The sequence below is a fragment of the Taudactylus pleione genome, unplaced genomic scaffold (assembly GCF_031769625.1).
Source record: "Taudactylus pleione unplaced genomic scaffold, aTauple2 ptg000472l, whole genome shotgun sequence".
Classification (NCBI taxonomy): Eukaryota; Metazoa; Chordata; class Amphibia; order Anura; family Myobatrachidae; genus Taudactylus; species Taudactylus pleione.
Window position 1 is genome coordinate 1,252,351 of NW_028284874.1, and position 15,931 is coordinate 1,268,281.

General features: G+C 42.7%; 1 protein-coding gene across 2 annotated transcripts in view; it reads left to right on the plus strand.

Annotated features, from left to right (window-relative positions):
* Window positions 1-10,581, plus strand: part of RNF24 (ring finger protein 24) — a 101,065-nt gene extending 90,484 nt beyond the window's left edge. For both annotated transcript variants that reach the window (XM_088448939.1, XM_088448938.1), the window contains exons 3-6: window positions 2,514-2,556; window positions 2,994-3,035; window positions 3,583-3,662; window positions 4,348-10,581. In XM_088448939.1, coding sequence (XP_088305065.1) covers window positions 2,514-2,556; window positions 2,994-3,035; window positions 3,583-3,662; window positions 4,348-4,486 — 304 coding nt within the window. In that variant the 3' untranslated portion in view covers window positions 4,487-10,581. The remainder of the gene's footprint in view (window positions 1-2,513; window positions 2,557-2,993; window positions 3,036-3,582; window positions 3,663-4,347) is intronic.
* The last annotated feature ends 5,350 nt before the right edge of the window (window positions 10,582-15,931 follow it).

Below are 15,931 nucleotides of genomic sequence, written 5' to 3' on the forward strand. Positions count from 1 at the left end.
ACACCTATTTATGCCATTCTTCACCACTTTTACCAAGACGCTAATACAGGCAATTACCATCACTTAAGTACCCTAACTAGTTCAATTAGGGCTAATACTAAACTACCATAATGATTTCCGGAGTCAGTCCATCTTTTTCTGGGGTACGGAGTCATTCCCCCAATTCATCCTGCACTTTTCGCCTGGTACACATTCCCCGGGTCCCGTTTTCGCCTTGGTAATTGAATACGGAGTAAATCGGGAGCGCACGCGAAAAGTTTTCACCTACAAAACAGGCGAAGGCGGCAAAAAGCCGGGCAGGCGGAAACTTCTCGCCGATGCGAAATTAATTGAATACGGCCCTCTGTGGAACCGCCTATTGGGGTGGGCCTATTTCAGCTATCAATCATGCTGTCTTTCTAGAACCTCATTAGCATGCTCCATGGAACTGCCTATTGGGGTAGGTCTATTTCAGCTGTCAATCATACTGCCTGCCTCCTCATTAGCACGTTCCATGGAACCGCCTATCAGGGTAGGTCGTGCTGTTTGCATAGAAAGAATCTCATTTGCATTATCCAATGGAACCTCCTATTGGGGTGGGTTTATATGAGCTGTTATCATGCGGTCACCTTGCTGGCTATACAGATAAAGCAGGGAGCATGCTGTCTTCAGTACCCTCCCCATCCTGATTCCTTACATCTGCATATACGTATTATTGTACGGGTGGTAGTACATTGCCACTTTGTGCATGCAGTGTATATCTGATTGTGAAGAAGTAGAACGCCCAGCATGCTCTGCCAAACATTGGATGACAGCTGTCACTGTATGTCCACTAAAGGGCATCTAACTCCCAAATTGTAAATGTCCTATATGTGAGCCAATACTGGAATCTATATAGTATTCCTATTAAATAGGAGACTTGCGGGCCAATTACAGTGATGGTGGATAAACACGGCCGCCCCAAGAACACTCAATATACTGTACGATGACTGTATGTTTAATATTCCGCTCATTAGTAATTAAAGTTTGCGATAGGCATATATCTGTTAAATATGCAACAGATACAGCACCGCCATGTACACAAGAAACATTATATTCACATGAGAGCGATACAAGTCTCCAAATTCAGGTGGCTCTGTGTGCGTCACCCCGGATTGTGCGAGTGTTCAGCGCGACATTCCTATGTAAACAGCCTCCTGATAATCTCGGTGATCAGAATGACTTTTTACGCTCCATATACATTGCCAGTCCAGCTACAGATGTGTCCAGCGACATCTTTGCGCTTGCACGGCAAATCGCGTCCACGGGCGGTTATGCGTGTTGCATTCGCACCTGCGACCCCATAGGATTGCATGGTGCGATCACCGTGCACGCCATAGCGTACCGTAGCGTACGCAGCCGTTGATAATCACATGGCGCGATGCGTGCGCGCGCTTGTAGTGCAATCAGCAACGATGGAACTGGACGCATCTGTATGTAATCCTAGAAAGGTATAAATGACACCTCCTGTACTGATTGCAATTAGGTGACCTGCAGCCCGGACAGCCGTGTAGTATGTCTGAGACCAGCGTGTCCGGAATGACATGACGGAGCTATACCTGTAACTCTGGCGATGGGAGATTTTTGCATTTCCGTCAAATAATCCTGTCATCATTCGTCATTTAGCAAGATTCTAGCACTCTGCACCTGTTAAAACCCGTGCAGTTCCTCTTTCCTGCCTGGGGTGCCGCTTTCTGCTCTGGTGCTTCTAGCACACAAACTGCTTAATCTCAGCAGTTTGTTGCATAAGGTGCTATCCCTGTGGGGTACTGACAGCACTAATCACTTTGGTTTAAGGAAAATCTGAATGTTTACATTTGAATGATTCCCAAAATACACTATATATAAATATTTAGTACCAGACATTTTTAATTATTTATAATTTTTTTTTTTTTTTTTTATAAACTATATTTCTAAAGATTTTAATTGATTTAGAACTTGGTTGCTATGGGTTACGCCAACTTTATGTGATTACACTCGCATAGAGGATTCAGTCACAAAGCGAGTGACAAGTAGTCAGTGTTTGGAGGCGGTAACAGAAGGAGGGTTAAGGAAACACCGGCGTGTATGACCTTTTAAATGCTGTTTCATGGGCGTGCATAAATTAGCCACTGCCATCTCCTTCTCGGCATGACGGCTCTCAGCATGGCAGGAGAGCCGCAGCGTTTCTCGGAATCGGGCCCAATAAGCGTGTGCGCTAGCACGGGTTCAGCCGTATGGTAAATCTTATTGCGCCAAACAAATCTCTCTGTATCTGCAGACGTAGCCAGTGGAACTCCATGAGTTACAGCATCTTTATGTTTTGCTGCGTATATGTTGTATAAATATTATCTGTGAAATAGACAAGAATGGGAAACCATCTTCACATAGTGTACAACGTTCCGTGGCGTGTTTCTGTACAGCTGGTGTGCGCAGAGTTTCGTTATTAAGTGACTAGTTATGATTGCGTCTGGTGAAATCATCCCTGGTCATCTCCTTCTCTTGTCTTCCTGCAGGTTGAGGCATCAGGCCAGAAAAGAGCTATATGCATACAAACAGGTGAGCGACCTGGGTGGTCGGGAGAATACAAGGCAACCTGTTGCCGAGACCGCAGTTGGTCTCCGTGTGACTGTAACACAGTGGGGGTTATGTATGGAGACTGGTCCATATGTGGGGGGGGGGGCTGTATAATCTGACTTGAGCAAAATCCCCTGTTGCAGGGTTGCACTGAACTGCCGATTCTAAATGAAAACACTAACGAGCAGAGTTTTCATTAGATTCTATTTAACGCTTTCATTTCCCAATCATATAGCTGATCGGAGCAATAATAGCCGATCTATCTGAGCAGAACATTTTATGACTTTTATCTGCTATCCCTGGGGGCTGAGATAATTGATCTTGCATTTTTTAGGCCTTGTCACAGTAACCGGCAAAGAAATGGCTTGTGGCCGTCTATGACCGTATAATTCAGCTTTTCTCGTTTGTTTTGTTTTCAGGTTATATTAAAGGAAAAAGTGAAAGAGCTGAATCTCTACGAGGTCAGTGCTGGAGTCTTTGTATGTTTCATCTCTTCCTGTGTTCTAGAACTATATTGTGTTTTCCCATTTTATTGTACATTCCTGCTGTGCAGGGGCTCCGTGCAGTTACTTCCACCAGACAGGGCCTGATATGGGCACAGTGAGGGACTGGTTGCATACAACCCCTTACTGGGTATTAAAAATACAATGAAAAAAATGTGTCCCGAGTATTCAAGGCTTCTTAGTGCCCATCGGGCCCTAGGGGAAAGCCTACGTTGCTAATCGATGATCCGGCCTATTTATCATTGGTGGCAATGGGAGCCCTAATAATTATCATTCGTTACCATGACAAAATGGAATGAACTTTCAGGGGTATTTATCAATCTTCTATAGCTGGGACAATGGCTCTAATAGCCAGTCCCATGATATATCCCTCTACTGCGGGGATGGAACGTGGTTTGCCTAAAGCTCCTCCGCAGCAGTGGGGCCACATGTGTGCAAGTCTAAATGTCTAAGGAGACTCTCCCACTGGTGCATTGGGCCTGCTGACAGGCGTTTCTCATTACAGATTTGCGCAGTCTGTCTAGAGGAGTTTAAGGCCAAGGACGAGCTTGGTATATGTCCATGCAAGCATGCCTTTCATAGAAAGTAAGTACTCTCCTCTTTATTCAGTTCCACGTAACATTTCTAGCTGCTGGCGACACAGGAAACACGCTGGCTACCAACCACGTTGCGTTATATTTTTGTAAACGAAAAAGGAAGCAACCAGTTACTCGTCTGTTCTGTAATTGTATAAATGCGAAAGTAATTTTAAACATTTTTAATTATGCTATAATGCAAATTGCCTTGACAATATTTCTTCCCAAAGCATATTATTATTTGTTTTACAACGTCAGGTGGGAAACACTGGTTGATAGCTACTAATATACGGCAAATGTCCTGTGACACACAACCACCATTGAGAAAAGTGCTTTTCTTTTCTAACCAGCCCCAGATCAAAGCAGACATCCGATTGGTTGCTGTAGGGGGTGTGTGGCGGGGGTACAATTACTAAAGCCGGTGATCAGATTCCGCCAATCTATCATTTTCTATAATGCAACAGAGAAATGGTAGCTAGGAGCTGATTGGTTGCTATGGGTAACAACACTTTTCCATTTTAGAAGCTTTAGTAAATCTATCTCTTGCTCTTTGTTAGTAAATACATTTAACTTTAGGCAGAAGGGAGATCTCTCGGTGTCAAGAAACGTTATAGTCGCCCTCTACAGCCCCCACACAATACATATATAATGTTTGGAAACCTATGTTTAATACGAATGTGTGTGCCTTATTGCAGGTGCCTCATTAAGTGGCTGGAAGTGCGGAAAGTCTGCCCTCTTTGCAACATGCCAGTCCTGCAGCTGGCACAGCTCCACAGCAACCAGGAGCACGGACCTCCCCAGGGGCAGCTGCCCGGGGCAGAGAACATTGTATAGCCCACAGCCAACGCATCACGGGCCGGTTATAGAAGACGCCACGGATCTCATGCCTCTGCCCCGCTTTTTATGGGCGGGTGCCCGGAAACCTCATTAGCGGGTTGGTGGAGCCGCGCGATGCTCTTGGACATGGACAACGGGGACTCTTGAAGCAACCAAAGCACTTTTGATGCCTGCCTGTAACAGGAGGGACGTAAAACAAGGGAAGATGAGGGCGGCGGCGTTTGGCCTCGGACGAGCACTTTAGGAGATTTCACTAAAAAACTGTTACAACTTTTTTTTTTTCCTTGTCCCCTTTGTTCGTTTTACATAAATCTTTACTGGAAGTCTCACTGTGCCGGGGCAAGAAGACCGGGGCTTTATAAAGGTAGAAGACCGTATGGAAACCAGTTTTGCCACAATATGCAAACTGCTTACCGTAACGGCACACATCTCTATTTAGGAGGGAAAATCTGTGCGCCTGCATCTGTGAATCGTCTCCCCCTTACTTGCAGGGTTCCCTAACTGGAAGCATGAATGGACCAACATGGTCTTGTTATAGTGTTCCTCTCACCCGCCACAGTTCCGGCAGCTAGTTTAGTGATCCGGAACAGTATTCAGACGATCGGTTCTCAAAGACACAGTGATGTTATCGTTGTTTAGGGAATGTATACTGTAGGCTGTGGTCTTGTGCATATTAACCCTGCCCACAAAATGGCTGCCTACACCGAGACTAGATATAGGTCACTCTGACAGATATAGTTCAGGCATGCTATGTGGGTCCCCCCATTAACCTCCAATATCATAAATTACTTGGCGGTAGGTGTGAAGCTTGCCACTATTTGCTGAACTTGAGCCTATACAGTTTATTCTTTCTCCTAAGCAGATCCATTTTGGATCTTTAAAATGGCTGCCCATAGCAACCAGTCAGATTGAGGCTGTAGTAAGTAAGAGGGACAGTCTGGTTGCTATGGGCAGTACCACAATTACTTGCGTAAATTAAGGTTTAACCTTCTTTAAAGAACACTGATGACAAGTAACAAAGTTATATAGATTACAACCATTAGGCATTGGGGTGATATAACTCTTGTCAGATCGTTGTGTTACACTGGTTGTCTGTGTGTCAGCCGGCATCTCTCCTCTAGTATAAACAAATATGAAAGCACTTAAAAATGTCAGAAGTGGGTAACCTAGGGCTTTCTGTTACCGTGGGACTACAAGTCCAAGCATGTCCTGCCAGCAGCTCTTGGGACTTCTCGATCCACAGAAACTGGAACCCCTCAGGTTACCTCCGCCTGTCACAGATGGTTATATTTATGTAATTTATATAATATATCAATTTTAATGGTGGGCAAATATTTGTATTTTTATTCTCCAACTTTGGACCGTATTCAATTTGAGGTGAAAAGTCCATTTCCGCGATACTTTTTTGCCGATGACGCCATTTTCGCCTGTTTTGATATTTAATTTGGAAGACTTTTCGCCTAGGCAGATAGTCAATGAAATGTAATAGGCGAAAAAGTTTCGACTATGAATAGCAGGTGGAAAAAAGTGCAGAATTGTGGTTTTGGGGTACAACATTGTGGGAACCCCCCTGCAGCCTTCAGACAGTCCCCCAAAGGTAAACTGCGTCAAAAAAAGTTTAAAAATAATAATTTTGGGGGTAAAAAATAAAAAAAAGGGGAACGTGGTGCCAAACTATCTATATGAATTCAGGTCGGGTCCCCATGTATGCGGCAGGTGTTTTCTTCATTACGGGGACAAGCGGCAGGTGCAATTTTGCAGATTTTTTAAAATAACTTTAGGGACTTAAAAATGCTTACCCCCATTTTCATGTACCCCAAATTTGATAGGAATAGTTATTTTCCGAAAAAAAATATCTAAGTACTATTCTTTACCACTTCTTCATAGCCGCAAAATTGCACCTTGCGCGGCTATTACAAACCCTGACTTCCTTCAGCAGGCAAAAATGGGGGTACCCATAGTGATCCCCGAGGTCTGGACATCTTTAGGGGAGGGTCCTACAATTATTTCCAGAAAATTCCCGTATTTTTTCGCCGATCCAAGTTGCGCCTGTTCCCGATTTCGCCTACTTTAGAATTGAATACTGGGAATAGCGGGCACGCGAGCGATACTTTTTCCGCCTGGAAAACAGACGAAGGAGGTGAAAAGTCTGGACTTTTCGCCTCAAATTGAATACGGGCCTTTGAGTCAAGATGGTCCAGATTTTAAACTGAATTCAATTTGGTACATAAATGAGGCGGGTCAGAACTCCCCGAAATGATCTGTTTGGTTGTATCATGACTCCTTATAATGACCCTGAATGTCTCTTGCACTTAAAACAGGGTTCACCCGATTCTTGGGCTTGCTGCAGTTTCGCCATTTAGCGCATAATATGAAGGCACCAATTTTTATTTTTTTTCATTTGTTTTCTGAAGAAAGTCCCTTTGTTGTGTTTGCGCATCTGTCTATTTTATGTACTCGGTAAAAGGGCTTCCCCTACCTGTAGTGCAACTTGTCCTATCCCATTAATACAGGAGCATTGTATCTGAGTGTTACACATCTTCATGTGACCGAAATTCCAAGTGCCAGGAAGCAGTGTGCGGAGCATTTTGTAATGGAAATCTAGACTCATGGCGGCCTCTCCATGTAAGATATATGTGTACAGGATGTGGCAGTGTTTAATGACAGATTATACCAGTATTTCAGCACACTTGTCTCGCTCAGGCTGCCACTGCATGCTGGGAACTGTAGTTCCAATACAGCAGGAGAACATGCCCATGCTACAGATCGTCAAACACAAAATGTTATTGTACTCATCCCCTGTGTCAGTGTTAAGTGTAAAGCTGCATACACACGTAACGATTTTGTTAATGAACGATTGTCGTCCAGTTTTTCCTTTGAAAAAGTGAACGATTTTTGAAAGTGTAATGAACGATTTTTTTGAACGATTTTTACAACGATGAACGAAAAATGTTCCTTCCCTTAATGTCGGACAGTCTGAAATGGACGATGAACTTCAAACTACAAACGGGAGCGCGCATGAACGATTATCGTTCATCGTTATATAACTCAGAAACTGAACGTTTTTTTAAACGATTACGAGGAGGGTCTGATTTTGATTTTACGACACCCACCCCCCCATCGTCACCACACCCAAACGCTGACAGACTGTCACTCCCTTTGCAATGGATTTCTCCCTGTATCCGTATTCGCAATGCACACGCAGTGCAGTTTATACTCTTGCGCGATGGCAAACAATCGCTAGATTTACGTGCGTAATCGCAATTGCATCCACTGCTGAATCGGGCCCATAAAGCTTAGTTCACTTAGGGTTACGTTTGAATTTATTCCCAGGCTTTGTGAAAGTACAGTATCTGAGTTCCCATGCTTTAGATATAGGCTATATTCTGTCGTTTCCCCACCTATACGGGCTTGTTAGGAGGTTGGTGCTTCTGTATCTTACATTATGGCTGCATTGAAGTTACAGCCTTGCAGTCTACTAGTTAACAGAAATATTTTAAAGGAGTCGCAACCAATGGCCTGTGACGTTTTAGCTTTTCGAAAAATATATTGCACAGTACATTTTAGTTGTGCTATTAAAGTGTCAAGTGTATGTGGATTTTTTAAATATTTTTCATATATTAAATATAAATCGCTGAGGCATATCCTGGCAATGTGTAGCACTTCTAATATAATATATTCTAGAATTCTATCATTTTGTGTCTGGAGAGAGTAGACTGGAACTTGGAATTTGTCATTTTCCCCTGCTATGTATAAATAGTTTTATATACGGTTTTCTTACAAGTTGCTTTTTTGGCCATACTACAGTATATTGAAGTCGATATGCCCTCAGTTAAATTACCCATATTCCATCTCTTGGAAACTTAAGGTGACATTTGTAATTTGAGTTTGATATACTGTCAGCGAACTTAGAGTCTATTGCCTTTAATGTGTAGAATTTTAATAGTACATGTCTTGTAGTTTGGTTCCAGATGGTTTGTGTTTTTGTCTGGTTGGTAGTAAGTTGTTCAGTGTACAGTACTGTACCCTTGTGTGTTGTGCAAATCCAGGAAATAAGACACCATGCTGGCAGCCATTTTGTAGGCCAACCAGATTTTTCACACGGTAGCAGCATATCCCTTCACTAGAAAACTGTGACCCCGCCCGTTTTTCACAAGTGACGTCGAGTCTTCGTGAAGGGACTCCGTGATGCCTCTAGTTCCTAGTGAACGAACGGACAGCGTGCATTCTTTTAAATAGTGGCTGAGTCTATAAAATGGCAGCCCACACGCACACAGCATCGGCAACATCCTAATGCAATCTCATTCCTTGAATTAAATTGGATTGCTGTTTCAGTATTTGCTTGTACAGACCTTGTTGTAGGTTAGCTGTTTACAAGTTAGTCAAATATGCCAAGAACACTTGCTGAAAAATGTGTAGATTCACTACTGGAATATTGTTACTGTATACTATTTAGGGACTGTTACAGTACCTGGGACTCGGCTGAGTACTCGCTGCAAATCTCGTGCCAAGAATGTTTTTTTCGTATTAGGTGCAAAATTTGTAGCATTGATTGATTTATTTAATTATATATATATATATTTAATTTTTTTGTTAAATTGGCTTTTTCTATTATGTACAGCATTTGTTGAATAAGCCCAACCCACAAATTGCTGGTTCTACTCACCCCAGCCCTGTGGGGCCATAAGAACGACTTTTGGCTGTTTCGGTGATATAAATATTTGCCTAAGGGAAGTACATTTTAAGTCGTCATGTGGCACTTAGGCGGTTTTGACACTGCACCTGGTTAAAAATTAGACAATAATGATAATTTCATGCTCACTTTTATTTTTAATGTGCCATCAGACAACCCTGTCAAGAAACTCTGGGGGAGATTTAGCAAATCTTGGAGAGAGAGAAAGGGGGAGATTTATCAAACCAATCAGCTTCATTCTGTTTTTTTTTTTTTTTGAAGCACATCCTGTATAATGACAGAAGCTGATTGGGTGATACTTTCTCCCACCACTTTGGGGGGAGATGTATCAAGTCTTGGAGGGGTATTCAATATGGGAGTGAAAAGTCCATGCTGGACTTTTTGTTCAACATCGGAGCTTTTCCTGGGATAAAGTATCGGGAGAGAGAGAAAGTGCCAATCAATCGGCTTCATTTTGCAGGCTGTGCTAGAAAAATGGCAGCCCACTTTATCTCTTTCCAACATTTGATAAATCTCCCCCTCTGTATGCATATGGAATCACTTGGTACATACTGAACCGGTGACTCTAGTCACAAACTTCCCAAAAGGAAGCTCTGAAAACAGCACTTTATTTGTATTTTGTGTGTAAGTTTTTCATTTTTATTTTTTTCCCCCGTTTTTTTAATTTTTTTAATCTATTTTATTTCCTTTTCCTGGGGAATCTCTGGTAGCAATAATGTGCCTGAATGTCTTAAGGTTGAAGCATTTTTTTTTCATAATTATTATAATCACATAATGATTAAATACAAATTAATGCCAGTCATTTAAATAAGTGTACAAACCAGAAGGCAAATTTTAATTATGAGTAAATGATATTCCAGTGTAGGTTTTCAAAGTGATATGTTAACTCCACTAGATAAAAAGGTAGATGTCCTAAAACTTCTAAGAAGCAAAAGGTACAGGAGTCGCCGTAGTTACCAATCAGATGCTAGCTATGATTTTCTAGCCTGTACTAGATGAACGATAGCTACAATCTGATTGGGTCCTAATAGCAACACCTTCTCTTGTCCTTGACGTTTTAGTATGTTTACCCCAAAGTGTTATTTGGGTTTTGTCTTGTTTACGTCCCTTAGTCACCTGTTCCAGTGTCCCGTGCTTTTATTTCAGTTTTCTCTCGGATTGTTTGTGAGACCTCAGGTATCCTGGTTTCATAGACTCGTTTTGTACACTAAAAAAAAAAATATCTGCAGCAGAATATTTTTTAAACTTAAAAATAAAAACTCACTGTTTTTTGTAAGCTATATTTTTGTATATTTAATTGCTATTAAAACTCTGTTTTTTGCTAACCACAACATTGATATAAAACTGTTTTGCATGTGACTTTGACTTGAACTGTAAATAAATTATGACTTTTAAAAACTGGTGTGGTGAATGTAGATTTTATTGCTCTTGGGAGTCTTGGGGCGGAATATTTACGAAGTGGCGTCTTTTACCTCAAAATTTAAAGCACCAATAATTTAAATGCAAAATATGCCAGACTTTCCACAACATATTAGTTTGTTTTATTTTGAGGTCAAACTCGCCAAGAGAAGCTGCTTTGTATATATACCCTGCGCTCTATAAAAATATCTATACCAGGATGCAAACACGAATTGGCGGATCACTGGATCACCCAGGAAATCTTCACCGGGCTCCAAACCGTATTCCTCAGCCACTATTTACTGGACAGTGGGGCCTTGGAGAGAGATAAAATGGAGAAAGAGAATTACCAACCAATCTGCTCTTAACTGTCATTTTACAGGCTGTGTTTAAAAATGACAGGAGCTGATTGGTTGGTACTTTATTTCTCTCCATTTTATCTCTCTCCAAGGCTTAGTGAATAGACCCCAAGTGTCTCTAGCCTCCGATGCTCATATCAGGATAAGTCGAACAGCCCCTGGTATCACCCATCCATATGGGATAATAGGGGTGTTACTTATGTAATGTTTTTAGATTCATCTCACTGGGAAAGATAGAGACATTTTTAGAAGGAATTGCCCAGTTTTGGTCATCATATAGAGAAGACAACCAATTAACAAAATGGCTTCCTCTATAGCTACATAGATGACCGTTTTGGTAATCTTTCCTCCACTGTGTTACATGAAGGTCTCAGAGTGAGGCTGTTCACACAGGCAACTCCTTTTTAAATTGCACACTTTGTGCATACATCATGGGAGAGGCAGCCATTTTGAGGCTTTCAACCATATTTATGGCAATGTGACCATTCACTAGGGAACAGTGATGTCTCTGAAGACTGACTTGCTTTCTCAAAATGGCTGCCACTATCTAATGTGTGTGAAATATTTCAGGTGCTTGAGGGGTTAATGCAGTGGTTCCGAAACTGTGTGCCGCGGCACTCTGGGGTGCCTCAGGACACTTGCAGGGGTGCCTCAGGTTGGTGGTCCAGCACCAAATAGAATTCTTTATGGTCAGTGTAATTTAAATATTTGCACAAAATCAAGCACAAACCTGTCCACCATTATATAACCAAACCTAAGGATGACAGGTCAGCACAATTTACTTCACTACATTTTTTACTGAATTTCTCAATAACAAACTTTTGGCTTAGGGGTGCCGTAAAAACAATGCTGATGCACCAGGGCGCCGTGATTCAAAAAAGTTTGGGAACAACTGGGTTAATGTCTGAGAACACCTTCTGAAATGATCTCTAGGGAGTGTCTGTTACTTTGGATTAGGGTGAGGTCACCCAAACTATAAGGTATTACGGATTGTACAGTGGGCTCATTTAGATGGAGTAGTTTTTGGTCTTTGCCGCTATAAATTCTTAATAACCTGAAGTTTTTTATAATGATCTCCTCTTAATCCTTTCACGTCGACGCCATCTAAGCTACGACAGAAATGCTCTTCATGAGTGACAAGCTGTCAGTATGTCTAGCAAAGACGTGGGGACTCGTCCTGATCTCATGTAACAGAACATGCTTAAGCATAAATAAGCCCTTTTAAAACTTTTTTTTTTTGCACTTGTTGGATGACACTGTGAATAGATTTGCATTACCCGGCTGCAGTCATTGTTTTGCTGAAATTATGCTCGGTCTGTGGTGTTCTTATCCATTAATACATACTTGAAATAATAAATCTACCCGAGCACCTAAACCAAAATCTTTCCACAAAAATGGAAAAAGATTTTGATTTGTTTCTTAGCTCAAAATGCCATAGATTGTAGAGCCACTTTTAATTAAGGGTGGCCATAGGAGGGGTGTCCATCAATGGTTACCATCAATGGCACACAAACCATCTATGTTGAATCATCGATGGTTTGCACCCATTGATGGCCATCGCCACAGTGGGGAACGGTGGGCCAATAAAAAATGGGCGGGGCTTAGCTGGCGCCGGAGGGGGGGTAAGCTCCATTTCGTCACGGGAGGAAAAAAAACGTCTTCCACTCATCCATCGATGGTAGAGAACCATTGGCTCTCTGCCATCACTGGTAAAAATATTCGACACTAGCTATAATTCGAATCATCGATGGCCATCCCTACTTTTAAAGGCATCGCCTACTCTTCTACACAGTCCTGTTGTCGGGGATCTTCCGACAGAACTGCGTTATTGTGCAAAAGCCACATTTTAATTGTGAGCACATACAGTAGAATGCGTCAGTGGGATCTAAATTGAGGTGTAAAAAAAATAACACTGATCCCACTACAAAGGATGCAGGATTTATCTTTTATTTATAACCCATCAGGTTTGTTAAAAGTTTAGCTGCTTTCCCTATAGAATCAGAATGGTTTATTTCTTTACAGCTTTATTTATTGTTATTCACGCATAATAAGGAAATTGCAAGTACTCCAAAAACTCCACCCTCACCACCTCACTTATTGTCCAACTCAAGGTTTGATTTTTTTTTTTTTTTTTTGGTCTATCACTTTTATATCTTCCTTCTTAGAAAAATTCTTTTCTCCACTTGCTCTTATTCCAACCCGTGCCACCTCCCATGTCCTATAATTCACTCATGCGCAGTCTTCAGTCCACCCTTACGTTTCTGTACCTCATATGTACACTCACAGTTCCTGGATATGTCCATAATACTGTCAAGAGGTGATGGAGTTGGACTCTTTAGGCGGTGACCAATGAGATTGAGGTGCAAGTTCTTCAGACGAAGGCTGGCGGGGGACAGGTCAGGACTGGGCAATAAGGCTTCAGAGAATGTGTGCTTAATGAGGCTGGCGAGGTACCGGCAAAGGTTAGACGGAAGGACTTCAGTACACGTACTGTTAATCAGATTGTCATGCTAGAGGCTGAGATTCCAAGGAACAAGACCGCAATAGAGCTTGTACCCGATAGGCAATGTTTGCACATGAGAGGCCAGAGCCATTTTTATTGCGAATGGGATTGCAGACGCAGTTTGTGAGCCGGACCCTCTTATCTCTTTTTGTCTCTCTGTTATTACCCTAACCAGTTTTATTTAATTACGTTTTTGTTCCAAATTGCTACTCAATGGAATATGCTGATGCTTTCTAAGTAAATAATAAATGCTAATAAATAAATTCTGAGCACACACCTTCAAGTCCCTTGTGACTGCATTTTTTGCATTGCAGCCCCTATGAAACATCGCCATCATCAGAAGGGGTTACCTCAGCCACTCCCTATGCCAAATCAGTCCAGCGAGATTGCAGAGCCTCTTGGTGAGCTGTATGATCCAGTCACACAGCAATGTTGGCCGGGGGGATGTGTCATAGTAGAAAAGAGAACATATGTCAATTTTGTGCGAACGGAGGTTACATGGGTGGTTCTGGAATTTGAGACGCAGCCTGTGTAGGTGAGTTATCAGGGAATGCTTTAAGGATTGGAGGCTAGAGGAAAGTCTTGTTGTGGGAGGAAAGGAATTCCACAGAGTGGGTGCAGCCCCCGAACATCCTGTAACAATAAGTGGGAGCAGATAATAAGTGTAGGTGAGAGTTTACATGGCTCCCGGAATTTTCCAAACTCTTCACCTACACAAAATCAATGAGTCAACTGATGGGTCACAAGGACTATGGCCTTCTGGGTCAAATACGTCAGTATTCAGAGCTGTGTAGAGACTTTCCAGTATCTCAATCTCAGCCTTTCTGCTCTACTTTGTCCGTCCTATAACACGGCAGCCACTGTTTTAAGGCTGTAACATTACACAATTTTAATGAGCAAGTAGGTGATACGTTGGTGACACTTCTTTTCACCATTACAACACGTCACTGATGACTTTGCGGATCATTAGACACATGTGGGATATATACGGGAAACCGGCAGTCAGAAGACCTTCAGTGGCATCCCGATGCTCAGAATCCTGACAGGGGCTCTGTAAGTATTCTAACCCTCCCCCTTCATCCCCTAACCCTCCCTTTCTGCATCCTAACCCTCTGCCCCACTGCAGCCTAACCCTAAACCTCCCCCTTAGTGCCTAAACCTAACCCCCCCCCTTAGTGCCTAACCCTAATTCCCCCCAAGTGGTGCCTAAACCTAACCCCACCATCTTAACCCTAGCCCTTCCCCGTAGCCTAATCCTAACCCCCTGGTGGTGCCTATAACTAATCCACCCCCACGACCTAACCCGGCCCGCTATACATATGTTCGGGATGCCAGTTGGGATTCTGACGTTGGGATTCTGACGTTGGGATTCTGGCCGCAGGTTGGGATTTCGACCGGTGGCATCTTAACTGCATCTCGGCACATACAGTGCCATAAATCAGCGGAATCTCATTTATGAAGCTGAGTGTTTGGGCAACGTAATTACAACCAGACAGTATCCCCTGGACTTGTCATCACATTAAACACCTGCAGATAAGTCAGACGAGCAGTAATAACCATTGCAGTATAATCACGTCTACATCATCTGCGGTGCATGGGACATACTACTTCCGCTTGTACCAGGAGCTGACACTTACCATCGGTGTAATTTTACCCCTCTCTTCTCTCCTCCTCCTGGTTTGTGGGAGGGCTGATTACATTTCTACTAACCTCAAAGTGATACATTGGAGAGTGATAAACTACCAATCAGCTGCTGTCATTTATCAAACACATGACATCACAATGTATAGTTTTTCACTTCTTTAGTTTGTCTTTTACATATGTAGCACTTAATACACTTATTATAACCTCCTACTTAGGTAGGACTTAACACATAGGCTTTCTTTATTATTTTTTAACCCTCACTTTAAATCTCACACTAGTATGATGCCATGGGGCGGTTCTGCTGGGTTGGCCTGGGGGGGTCCCGTGCCCTATGGTAGTTCCATGGTAGTGTTAGGGACCTGCCTGATAGTCACCTGGACGCGGTGGGCGGGCCCATAATTATGGCCATTATTATGCAAAGAACCTCTTTGATGCTATTTAGCATATTATTAGGTTCAGCATGGTTAGAGTGTGCACTTGCATCTGTCCCTTTATGCTTGCAGCACTACAAGTCTCAGCAGGTAGCACCTCACACTGTGCTTAGGGTGTGCAATCTAGGGCCCCTCCCCCTATGTATTTTTTCAAACACAGCCTGTAACTTGACAGTTAGGAGCTGATTGGCTGGTAGTTTATTACTCTCCAGAGCTTAGTACATCTCCCCCTATCCTGCAATAATTTATTCAGTCTACCGGGTGATCTCATGTACTCAGATGCCTGGCTTCTGTCTGATAGGTAAATCTCTCAGGCTGCACCTACAATCTCTGACTCCGATCATCACCATACCTGTCAGGAGTAGCTGCCCTTTAAAGCCAGGGCTATTCAGCCCTCTTGGGGGTATGGGACTC